The sequence below is a fragment of the Mirounga angustirostris genome, unplaced genomic scaffold, assembly GCF_029215605.1.
Source record: "Mirounga angustirostris isolate CCGP_5_RB_7025 unplaced genomic scaffold, mMirAng1.0.hap1 SCAF_9, whole genome shotgun sequence".
Classification (NCBI taxonomy): domain Eukaryota; kingdom Metazoa; phylum Chordata; class Mammalia; order Carnivora; family Phocidae; genus Mirounga; species Mirounga angustirostris.
Genome location: NW_026991717.1, coordinates 59,904,458 through 59,916,351, shown reverse-complemented (window position 1 = coordinate 59,916,351; position 11,894 = coordinate 59,904,458). Strand labels below are relative to the sequence as shown.

General features: G+C 40.0%; 1 protein-coding gene across 4 annotated transcripts in view; it reads left to right on the top strand.

Annotated features, from left to right (window-relative positions):
• Positions 1 to 7: 7 nt before the first annotated feature.
• WDR76 (WD repeat domain 76) overlaps positions 8 to 11,894 on the top strand; it is a 56,789-nt gene continuing 44,902 nt past the window's right edge. Inside the window, exons 1-3 of one of the 4 annotated variants that reach the window (XM_045900190.3) lie at positions 8 to 132; positions 1,538 to 1,640; positions 2,665 to 2,965. In XM_045900190.3, coding sequence (XP_045756146.1) covers positions 2,795 to 2,965 — 171 coding nt within the window. In that variant the 5' untranslated portion in view covers positions 8 to 132; positions 1,538 to 1,640; positions 2,665 to 2,794. The other 3 variants (XM_045900188.3, XM_045900187.3, XM_045900189.3) reach the window with 3 other exon arrangements.

Genomic DNA, 11,894 nt, shown 5'->3' with positions numbered 1-11,894 from the left:
GGACGTCGAGTCTGTTACTGCGCATGGTCGTAGGCGGCTCTAGCGTCTTCCGTCTCGCAGTGTTTGGACGTCGCTTCTGGAGGGAAATCGCTTCCCATTGGGCTTTGCTGTTAAAATCCTGTGGCGAGGCAGGTCCGAATTACGGGTTTCTTTTGTTACCTTGGTTTGAACCCGAGGAAAATGGGATAGTGATGAATAAGGAATTGAGCAGATAGTGAAGGGCAGTTTGTCCAGACTATTGAAAGCTCAGAATTGGAGTTTAATGAGAATAGAAGTCCTGCTAACAGCACCTGATTAGCTCAGTTGATGAGGCTGAGTGGGTTGTGGTGAGGTATTTTTTGGTCATCACGCGAGGGCAGCCGGTGGTGATTTAGGCTACTGCCATGAAAAAAGAAAAAATCCCCCAAGGGTCCTGGAGCAATGCCTGAAGTCAGAACAGTGTACTTTTTGGCTTTCCAGTTTTTTTAGTTTCTGAAGACCGTCTATTAAAACATTCCTGGCTAGACAGTGTTTGTATGGAAGTACACGAGTAATTATTAAGTACTTGCTGTGTTTACTGGCCTGAGCTCTCTAAGGAGTATGGAATATTGTTTAAAGGCTTGAATTTTACTTAGGAAGTCTTCTAGGGCTTGGTAACGGAAGCAATCACAATTTACTAGCTGGGTTTGTAAAAAAAAAAAAAAATACTGACTTACTGGAAGTCGGAACACATTTGGCCATAGAAAGGATTTCCTAAGTGTTGTGGCAGGGAGAGATGGGACAGCATGAAAAAAGTCTTGAAGTACAGAAATAGCATGGTATATATTAAACACTGAAAAGTTTGATTTTATCAGTAATTTTTGAGTCAAGGAGTTTGGCAAGAATCAGATCATGGAGGGCCCTGATGTTACTGTTAATAGGGTTAGTTCTCAAATTATTTCACCTGTGTTGTAAAACTGGGTCTAGGCTGGGAGAGGAAATAGAATTGGGCAAGTCTTGAGCAAGGAACAATGGAGGACCCATGCCAGGGAAACAGTTCTGGGCTAGAAAGAAAAGGATCTTAAAAATAGAGTAGGTAGAAATTTATGTTTTGAATTTAACAGCTCCAAAACCATGCTGTCCAGAGGGAGTACATCATGGGAAAACAATTGTTTTGACTTAGGGCAACCCAGAGAATAGAAACAAAAAAAAAAAGGTTAATATGGCTGTGACTGTACGAAGTACAGGGCACTAAAATCTTATTTGTTACTTTGTGTACAAAAATGATTTGATTCACAACTTTTCCCCAGCCTTTGGGCTTTGTAAGGTCATCATTAGGATCTTAGTTAACTGGTGGGCAGATGATGAGGTGAAATTTAAACCAGCTTAAGTTATCAGCTCTTGAAAAAAATAAAAATGCTTCCCTTCTAGGAAGAAGGTAATGTGGTAGCCGTAGAGCGTAATTTCCTGGTGGTGGGGTTATAAGGAACCGGGGGGCCCAAGTAAAGGCTGCCTGTTGATTTCGATTTTCTAGCTTCTCTATTCATATGGCATCTAAGTGCGTCTGAATCTTTTCCAGGCTCACATTGCAAGGCAAGGTGGTTTTTTCTCAGCAGAAGCGCCAGTGTTTTTCAAAGCGAGATACTGGCATCAGCAGCATCAAAAAAATACTGAGATCTAAGGTAAAAATGTGTATTCGTTCCAATTACAAGAATTTCAGTATGGGGCGAGGCTCGTGAGCTCCACGCGAACCGAGACGACCGTAACGCCTGCGTGCCCCTCCCCTGCGGCCCGCTGGCGCCCGAGCCGTTCAGAGCCGCCCGCCAGGCCCCGCCTCAGCCCCGCTGCTCCTCCCCTTCCCCCTCCCCGCGCCTCCCGCCGCAATCTTGGCGGGAAGACGCCAGCTGCTAAGCCGCGGGAAGATGTCGGGGTCGCGCGCGGGCAGTGAGGAGAAGGTGGGCTCCAGACAGCGACTCCAGATGAAGGTGAGCAACGGCTTGTTGCTTTCGGGTGCGCTCCTGCCCCGGTGTGCGTGAGGCATTGCCGGGACCAGGCCCGAGAGGGCACGAAGACTTGGCACCCACCACCTCCACACTCCGGAACTGGTTTCCGCTCCTTGGGGCATGTCTCAGCTTAACGGGTTTTTCGGGGGTGTTGTTTCAAAAGATAATCGGGGATCCCGGCCCCCTATTTTCCTCTATGGAAACTCGGCCTTCAGCGTTGGGGAAGGTTATTAGTAACCCTAGAAATAGGGACAGGATGGGATCAGGGACTCTGCGTTTGCCTGTGGGGCAATTATTGTCGGCTTCCCACTCTGAAGACAATTCCAGTTACTCAGAAGGTGACAGTTGGGGTAGTCTCCTCAGTTACAACTGTAATTATTATTACATTATTACTGGTTTGCCGAGTCATGGATAAAATAATGCAGCCATTTATAATAAATAATTAAATTTAGGTTAATGAGTTAGGTATCTAGATTTTGGTGAGGAAAAGTTTCGTTACAGGCTATCACTTTGGATTTATTTACACAGACCTGTAAGAAAAGGCATAGGATCTGGGATTCTAATGCTCTCTTTTCTTTTATTGACCTGAATAGGTGAATGAATATAAAGAAAATCAAAACATCACTTGTGTATCTCTGAGACCAGTACAGACTACAGTTTTAGGAAAAACACCTAAGGTTTATCTTGTTCCCTTTTCACTCAGTAATTACAAGCCAGACCAAATTAAGCACTCCAAATCCCTATTGGATAAGAATTCTAACAATGAAGTTGCATGTAAGAAATGTAAGAAGACTGAAATAAGGAAAACTTGCAGAAGGATTTTAACTCCAAGGATGGAAGGCACGTCTTCCAAGGCAGAATCTACTCTGCAAAAATCATCCTTAGATGTTTATACTGAAAGTAACAAGCGACAACACAAGAGCACTTCGGATACAGTGATTCTCAGTGTTGATACGGAAAGCAGTCAGGATCTAGACAGTGATGAAGATACCACACCAGGCCTGGTAAGAATTTAATTACTAGCTTATTCAAATTTTTCTTATTTTAAAATTTGAAGTTCTGATAAGCTAACGGTATCCAGGGTTTATGTATGTTTAATTGAAATTTTATTTTTTAAATGTTGAACACAACTTCCTTGGTTAATTTTACTCTTGGTTTTGATTTGTCAAGGAGAGGATTGACTTAATCTTCATTCTGTTTCCCTTTTTCTTCCTCTCAGTTTATTGCAGATATTTTTGGGTCTACTTACTATTTATGGTGTCTTGCTCACCTTTACATATTTATGCACAATATACCAGAAGAAGTTGGCCTGTGGGACATATGGCATTTGAGTGACCCTTGATATGAGGGTAGGAAAGTCATCAATTGATTAATATAGCTGAATAATATTTCCTCTACAAAAAGGAGAAAAATGATGGAGTAGAGAAGATACATGAGAAACACTTATTAGTGCTATTGAAAATAATAGTTTGAATCAGTTAAAGGAATTAAGCATCTAATTTTTAGACTTCTATTGCCTTTAAGGAATGTTGTACTTCAATGAAAGTGACAGATTTTATGCAAGGCAAGATAAAACCATACCACATGTCAAAAGTTAATGGAACAGAAAATGATGATAGGGGAAAGGGAGATAGGATAATTGTGGTGGTGTTCTTTTGAAATAGGAATTCAGTTTATGCTTTACTGTCTCAAGAGGTAAGAACTAGGACCTCTGGTGGGACATCGTGGGTCTGTTATTAGTGCATTGGACTGGGGGGTTGAAAGCCTAGGTTTTAGATGTGGCTGCTTCTAAGAAACCTTGTGTTTTTAAGCAAATCACTCGACAGTGAGGGGATTGGATAAGATCATTGCTTCTCAAACTATAGCCTGTATCAGAATTTCCTGGAGGGCTGTTAAAACTCCATTGCAGGACTCTACCACCAGAGTTTCTGATTTTCGAGAAGTTTTGGGGTGGGGTAAAGAATTGGCATGTCCAACACAGTTTCCTAGAGATGCTGGTGCTGTTGGTCTGGGATGTCATTTTGAAAACCACTGGATTCAATTATCTCTTTGGCCTCTTCGACTATAAGATTCTGAGTATATGAGGCTAGTGGGAAGTAGATTTTATTTTTTTAAATTTATTTAAAAAATTTTTAAAATTGTTTTTTAATTTCTGTTAACATACAATGTTATATTAGTTTTAGGTGTACGATATAGTGATTCAACAATTCTATATACCGCTCAGTGTTCATCATGATAAGTGTACTCTTAATCCCCTTCACCTATTTCACCCATCCCCCTACCCACCTCCTCTCTGGCAACCATCTGTTCTCTATAGTTAAGAATCTGTTTCTCGGTTTTTCTCTTCTCTTTTTCCTTTGCTCATTTGTTTTGTTTCTTAACTTCCACATGAGTGAAGTCATATGGTACTTACCTTTCTCTGACTGATTTTGCTTAGCATTATACTCTCTAGCTCCATCCATATTGTTGCAAATGGCAAGATTTCATTCTTTTTCATGGCTGAATAATATTCCTCTGTGTGTGTGTGCGTGTGTGTGTGTGTATGGATATATATATGGGTATATATATGAATATATATATACCGCACCTTTTTCTTTAAGTTTTTTTATTTTTAAGTAATCTCTATACCCAATGTGGGCCTCAAACTTAAACCCCAAGATCAAGAGTCACACACTGTACTGACTGAGCCAGCCAGGCACTCCCCAGATCTTCTCTGTCCATTCATCTATTGAGATTTTAGCTTGACCTAAGAAAATAGGGTCAGAAATTAGAACATTAAGAGTAAATACTGAAGCTAATCAAGCAGAGTCAGACATGCCCAGCATATATTTAAGTAGGACAAACTGAAAGATCTAGCATCCTTTTTTTGTTTTTGTTTTTGTTTTTTTAAAGATTTTATTTATTAATTTGTCAGAGAGAGAGAGCACAAGCAGGGGCAGCGGCAGACAGAGGGAGAAGCAGACTCCCTGCTTAGCAAGGAGCCAGATGCAGGACTTGATCCTAGGATCCCAGGAACATGACCTGAGCCGAAGGCAGACGCTTAACCAGCTAAGCCACCTAGCTGTCCCAAGATCTAACATTTTTATAGGACATTTCATTCTTTTCCTTTTCATTAATTATCTTTTTGGAGCAAAATGACTAAGGCTTTATGGTACCATGCTTTAGAAACAATATTTTATTTATAAGCTTATTTCTTCCCCAAATGAGGGAAGGCTTTGTCACATCACAGGCAAGTGTCTTGACCTGTAAGTCAAGAATTTTAGGGGCGCCTGGGTGGCTCAGGCGGTTAAAGCATCCGACTCTTGGTTTCGGCTCAGGTCATGATCTCACGGGTGGGGAGATTGAGCCCAGCAGTGGGGCTCTGTGATTAGTGGGGAGTCTGCTTGAGATTCTCTCCCTCTGACCTTTCCCCCATTTGCACTCTCTCTCTAAAATGAATAAATCTTAAAAAATTTATTCTATTTTCTGGGAAACTTGCTAAATTTTCTCTCTCAGCACTTTTGTTAAATATTTTAACTTCACAGGGACGCCTGGGTGCCAGTTGGTTAAGCATCTGCCTTCAGCTCAGGTCATGATCCCAGGGTCCTGGGATGGAGTTCCCCCATCAGGCTTTGCTCAGCGGGGAGCCTGCTTCACCCTTTTCCTGATGCTCCCCACTGCTTGTGCTCTCTCTTGCGTTCTCTCTCTCTCTCTGACAAATAAATAAAAATCTTTAAATTAAACAAAATATTTTAACTTCACAAAGCATTTCTTTTTTTTTTTTAAAGATCTTATTTATTTATTTGACAGAGAAAGAGAGAGACAGCGAGAGAGGGAACACAGCAGGGGGAGTGAGAAAGGAAGGAGCAGACTTCCTGCTGAGCAGGGAGCCCAATGCGAAGCTCGATCCCAGGACCCTGGGATCATGACCTGAGCCGAAGGCAGGCACTTAATGACTGAGCCACCCAGGCGCCCCTCATAAATTTAAGTTTTGAGAACAGTTTGGGCTTACAGAAGAGTTGCAAAAATGGTACAGAGGATTTTGATATTTCTTTCACCTGGCTTCCTCTTGTGTTAATGTCACCTACATAACTGTAGAACACTTATCAAACTAAGAAATGCTACAATAATATTAACTAAAGTACAGAATTTATTAGGATTTCACCAGTTTTTGTTTTTTTTTGTTTTTTTTTTTGTTTACTAATGCCCTTCTGTTCCAGTATCCAGTCTAGGATTGCACAGTGCATTTAATAGCCATGTTTCTGTAGTCTACTCCAGTCTGTGACAGTTCTTCAATCTTTCATGACCTTGGCACTTTTGAAGAGTACTGAAAAGTTATTTTGTGTAATGTTCCTCAATTTGGGTTTGTCTGCTATTTTCTCATAATTAGATTAAGGTTTTGCATTTTTTGGGTGGGGTACCACAGAAGTGAATGTGCCCTCCTCAGTGCATCATATCGGGGTGTACTTGATACTGATATGTTTTACTGGTGATGTTGACCTGGGTCACTTGGCTTAGGTGGTGTTTGTCAGGATTCTCCAGTGGAAACAACATTTTTCCCTTTGTAATTACTAAATATTTTGAGGGAGATACTTTGAGACTATGCATAAATCTGGTTTCTGTCATCAAGCATATGTTTATTTTTTTATTGAGATATAATTTACATAACATAAACTTTACTATTTTTTTTTTTTTAAAGATTTTATTTATTTATTTGACAGAAGAGAGAGATAGCGAGAGCAGGAACACAAGCAGGGGGAGTGGGAGAGGGAGAAGCAGGCTTCCCGCTGAGCAGGGAGCCCGATGCGGGACTCGATCTCAGGACCCTGGGATCATGACCTGAGCCGAAGGCAGACGCTTAACGACTGAGCCACCCAGGCGCCCAACATAAACTTTACTATTAAAAAGTGTACAGTTCAGTAGTTTTTAGTATATATACAAGATTGTACAATCATCACCACTATCCAGTTTCAGAACATTTCTTTCACTATGAAAAGAAATCCGTACCCATTAGTAGTGACTACCAACTCCTCCACCTCCCTAACCCAGCCCTGGAAACCACTAATCTACTTTCTTTCTCTATAGATTTGCCTATTCTGGACATTTCATACAAATGAAATCATATAATATGTAGCTTCTTGCATCTGGCTTCTTTGACTTAGCATAATGTTTTCAGGGTTCATTCATGTTGTGTAGTGTGTATTGGTACTTGATTCCTTTTTATGGCTGAATAATATTCCATTGTATGGATATACCATATTTTGTTTATCCATTCATCAGATGATGAACATTTGGGTTGTTCCCACTTTTTGCTATTATAAATAGTGCTGCCACAAGCTTTTGTTTATGAGTTTTTGCTGAACAAATATTTTCCATTCTTTTGGGTATATACCTAGGAGTGAAATTGCTGGGTCATATGGTCAACTGTGTTTAACTTATTGAGAAACTGTCAAATTGTTTACCAGACTGGCTGCACGATTTTTACATACCAGCAGCAATGCATGAAGAGTCTACTTTCTTTACACCCTTGCCAACACTTGTTATTTATCTTTCCTAAAAATTAAAAAAAAATTGATTGTAAAATACACAATATAAAATTTAGCACCTTAACCATTTTTGAAGGTACAATGTAGTACTTTATGTTGTTTACTTATGTTGTTTTGCAATCAGTCTCCAGAAATCCTTTCATCTTGAAAAACTGAAACACTATCCCATTGAATAACTCCCCATTTCCCTCCTACTGCCATCCTCTGGCAACTACCATTCTACTTTGTGTCTCTTTGAATTTGACTAGTATAGGTACCTCATAAAAGTGGATTCATGGTATTTGTGTTTTTGTGACTGGCTTATTTCATGTAACATAATGTCTTAATTATTCATTTTTTTTTAATTAAAAAATTTTTTTTGGAGGGGCTAGGGGCAGAGCGAGAGGGAGAAAGAGAATCTTAAGCAGGCTCCATGCCCAACATGGAGCCAGACCCGGCTCAATCTCACAACCCTAAGAGCCTGAGCTGAAATCAAAAGTCAGACGCCTGGGCGCCTGGGTGGCTCAGTTGGTTAAGCGACTGCATTCAGCTCATGTCATGACCCTAGAGTCCCGGGATCTAGTCTCACATCGGGCTCCCTCCTCGGCAGGGAGTCTGCTTCTCCCTCTCACCCTCCCCCCTCTCATGCTCTCTTTCTCTTCATTCTCTCTCTCTCAAATACATAAATAAAAATCTTTAAAAAAAAAAAGTCAGACGCTTAACCCACTGAGTCACCCAGGCACCCCCACCCCCAATTTTTTTTTTTTATTAAGTAAATTCTAGGGCCAATGAGGGGCTTGAACTCAACCCTGGTATCAAGAGCTGTATGCTCTACCAGTAGAGTCAGCCAGGTGCTCCTTGTCTTTTTGATTATAGCCATTCTAGTGGATATGATGTAGTGTCTCATTGTGGTTTTGATTTGCATTTTTGTAATGATCAGTAATGTTGAGTGTTTTTATTTTTATTTTTTTAAAGATTTTATTTATTTATTTGACAGAGACACAGCTAGAGAGGGAACACAAGCAGGGGTAGCGGGAGAAAGAGAAGCAGGCTTCCCGTGGAGCAGGGAGCCCGATGCAGGGCTTGAACCCAGGACCCTGGGATCATGACCTGAGCTGAAGGCAGACACTTAACGACTGAGCCACCCAGGCGCCCCTTGTTGAATGTTTTTACATGTACTTATTGGCCATTTGTGCTTTGGAGAAATAGCTTTTCTAGTCCTTTGCCATTTGAAAAATTAAATTGTCATTTTGTTTTGAATTATAAGAGTTCTTTATATATTCTGGACACTAGACCCTTATTAGATATATCACTTGCAAGTATTTTTTCCCGTTTTTTTATTTATTTATTTATTTATTTATTTATTTATTTATTTATTTATTTATTTATTTATTTGACAGAGAGAGACATAGCGAGAGCAGGAACACAAGCAGGGGGAGTGGGAGAGGGAGAAGCAGGCTTCCCGCTGAGCAGGGAGCCCGATGTGGGACTCGATCCCAGGACCCTGGGATCATGACCTGAGCCGAAGGCAGACGCTTAACGACTGAGCCACCCAGGCGCCCTTTTCCCGTTTTTTTGTACTTCATTTTCATGTTCTTGATAATGTCCTTTGACGTAACAAAAGTTGTTACTGATTTTATTTTCTTAAGATTTTATTTATTTATTTGAGAGAGTGCATGAGAGAGCAAGAGAGAGAGCACAAGCGGAGGGAGAGGCAGAGGAAGAGGGAGAAGTAGACTCCTCACTGAGCAGGGAGCCTAATGTGGGGCTCGATCCCAGTACCCCAGGATCATGACCGGAGCTGAAGGTGGATGCTTTACCAACTGAGCCACTCAGGCACCCCAAAAGTTGTTAATTTAAGTTTAATTTTTTTTGAGAGGGAGAGAAAGCGCACCCACGTGAGTGGGGGAGGGGGAGTGGCAGAGGGAGAGAGAGAATCTTAAGCAGAGTCCATGCTGAGCACAGAACTGGACTCAGGGGTCGATCTTTCATAACTGAGATCATAACCTGAGCCAAAATCAAGAGTCAGACACTCAACTGACAGAGCTCTGCTATTATGCATGGTGTTGTTTTCTTAAAATCATTTTCTGATTGTTCATTGTTAGTGTATAGACATATAACTGATTTTTGTATATTGATCTTATATCTTGCAACTTTGCTGAGGTTGCTTATTAGTTTTTTGTGTGAATTCTTAAGCATTTTCTATATATAAGATCATGTTTTGGCAATAAAGATAGTTTTATTTCTTTCTTTTCAATCTGGATGTTTTTTAATATTATTTTTTCCCAATCGTCCTGTCCTAATTGTCCTAGAATCTCCAGTACAGTGTTTAATAGAAGTAGCAAAAGCAGACATATTTTCTTGTTCCTTAGCTTTAGGGGAAAAGCTTTCAGTCTTTCACCATTAAGTATGATGTTAGCTGTGAGAAACATCTATTTTCAAAAAACTTTTCTCTCAAGTAATTATAGATGTATAACAATTTGCAGAAATAGTACAGAGAGGTATCATGTAGTCTTCACCCAGTTTTTCCCAGTGGGTACATCTTATATATCACAGTATCAAAACGGGGAAATTCACATCATACAAGGTATGTGTATAATTCTGTATCATTACAATGAAGATACAGAACTATTCCATCTCCACAAAAATTTCCCTTGGGCTCTTTGTTTTTTTAAATTTATTTTAAGTAGGGTCCATTGTGGGGTTTGAACTCACCACCTTGAGATCAAGAGTTGCATGCTCTATGGACTGAGCCATCCAGGCACCCCAGGCTATTTCTTTGTATTAGGCCTGTAGCCCTCCCTCTCACCCTCTTTAGCCCCTGGCAAGTGCTATTTTTTTTTTTTAAATATTTTATTTATTTATTTGAGAGAGAGAATGAGATAGAGAGAGAGAGCACGAGATGGGGGAGGGTCAGAGGGAGAAGCAGACTCCCTGCTGAGCAGGGAGCCCGATGCGGGACTCGATCCCGGGACTCCAGGATCATGACCTGAGCCGAAGGCAGTCACCTAACCAACTGAGCCACCCAGGCACCCAAGTGCTAATTTTTTTTTTTGGTCTCTACAGTTTTGTCATTTTGAGAATATTATGTAAATGGATTCATATAGTTTGTGAATTTTTGGCATCAAGCATGTTTTTAATTCAAGTTCTTTGATTTTTTTTAAAAACACATCACCCTTTGTTTTATGGATACAGTAACTTCTTAAGTGTTTCTGAAGATAGTGAAGTTTTTTAAAAAATGTTTATTTCCTACATATGTTTATTTTGAGAGCCCACTTTTTCTGATGTTGTTTGCTTGGTCTTCCTGTTAAATGTTGCAAGTTTTTGACAGGTGGGTGATGGATAAGAATAGTTTGAATTAGGGCGCCTGGGTGGCTCGTTGGCTAAGCAACTGCCTTCGGCTCAGGTCATGATCCTGGAGTCCCGGGATCGAGTTCCGCATCGGGCTCCCTGCTCGGCGAGGAACCTGCTTCTCCCTCTGACCCTCCTCCTCTCTCTCATTCTCGCTCTCTCAAATGAATAAATAAATCTTAAAAAAAAAAAAAAGAATAGTTTGAATTAAACATAAGCACTTAAAGATATTGATTATTTTTCTTAATTTTCTTAATTGTGTCTGTGGTAATTAGAATCATTTAAATTTGTTTCTTTGATTTTGAAATAGAATCTTATGAAACCCTTGATGGTGGTGATGTTTTTCCTTGAAAAGCAGTTGTAAAGGCAGTGACACAATAAACTTTCACTTTTGCTGCCACTATTATTTTGTGTGTGTGAGGAAAATTTTTATTTTGGTCAAAGTAATACATGTACATCCACATTTAAGTCATATAATTCACACACATATATATATATGCACACACACACAAAGGTAATTCCATATGTACATACATATATACTCAAGCAAATCAAAACATCCAGCAGTTTTCTGCCACCTACTTCTCTGTTTGTGATTGCCGCTGCCCAATAGACTGATTATACTTTCAACTTTTTTAGCTTTTATCCTTTCCGTATTATCTATTGATTTAATATGGAAGGTGAAGACTCGTTTCATTCATGCTACACCTTATACGCATGTGCCCACCCACTCCTTTCCCTTCTCACATTTTTACTAGGTATAGCCCAAGCTCTAGTAGAGTTGTAACAAAGAGTTTTTATGGCTTCATATATAAAAATATATATATATATTTTTTTTTCCATGAAACATTTCCTGAGCACCTACATCTTCCTATTTCATTCTGGACTGTTTAACTCTTTCTTGGCCTTCCTTTTACCATTTTCCTTTGAATTTCTTTAATCTTTTATCATTCCTATGCTGGAACTTCTGTACCCTAGGTACTGTCTTGGATCTTTTTTTTTAGTTTATTCCCTAATTTTGGTGAAATGCAGCTTAGAGCTTCCCGAGAAAAGGTGTACACTAATAACTTTCTCCTCC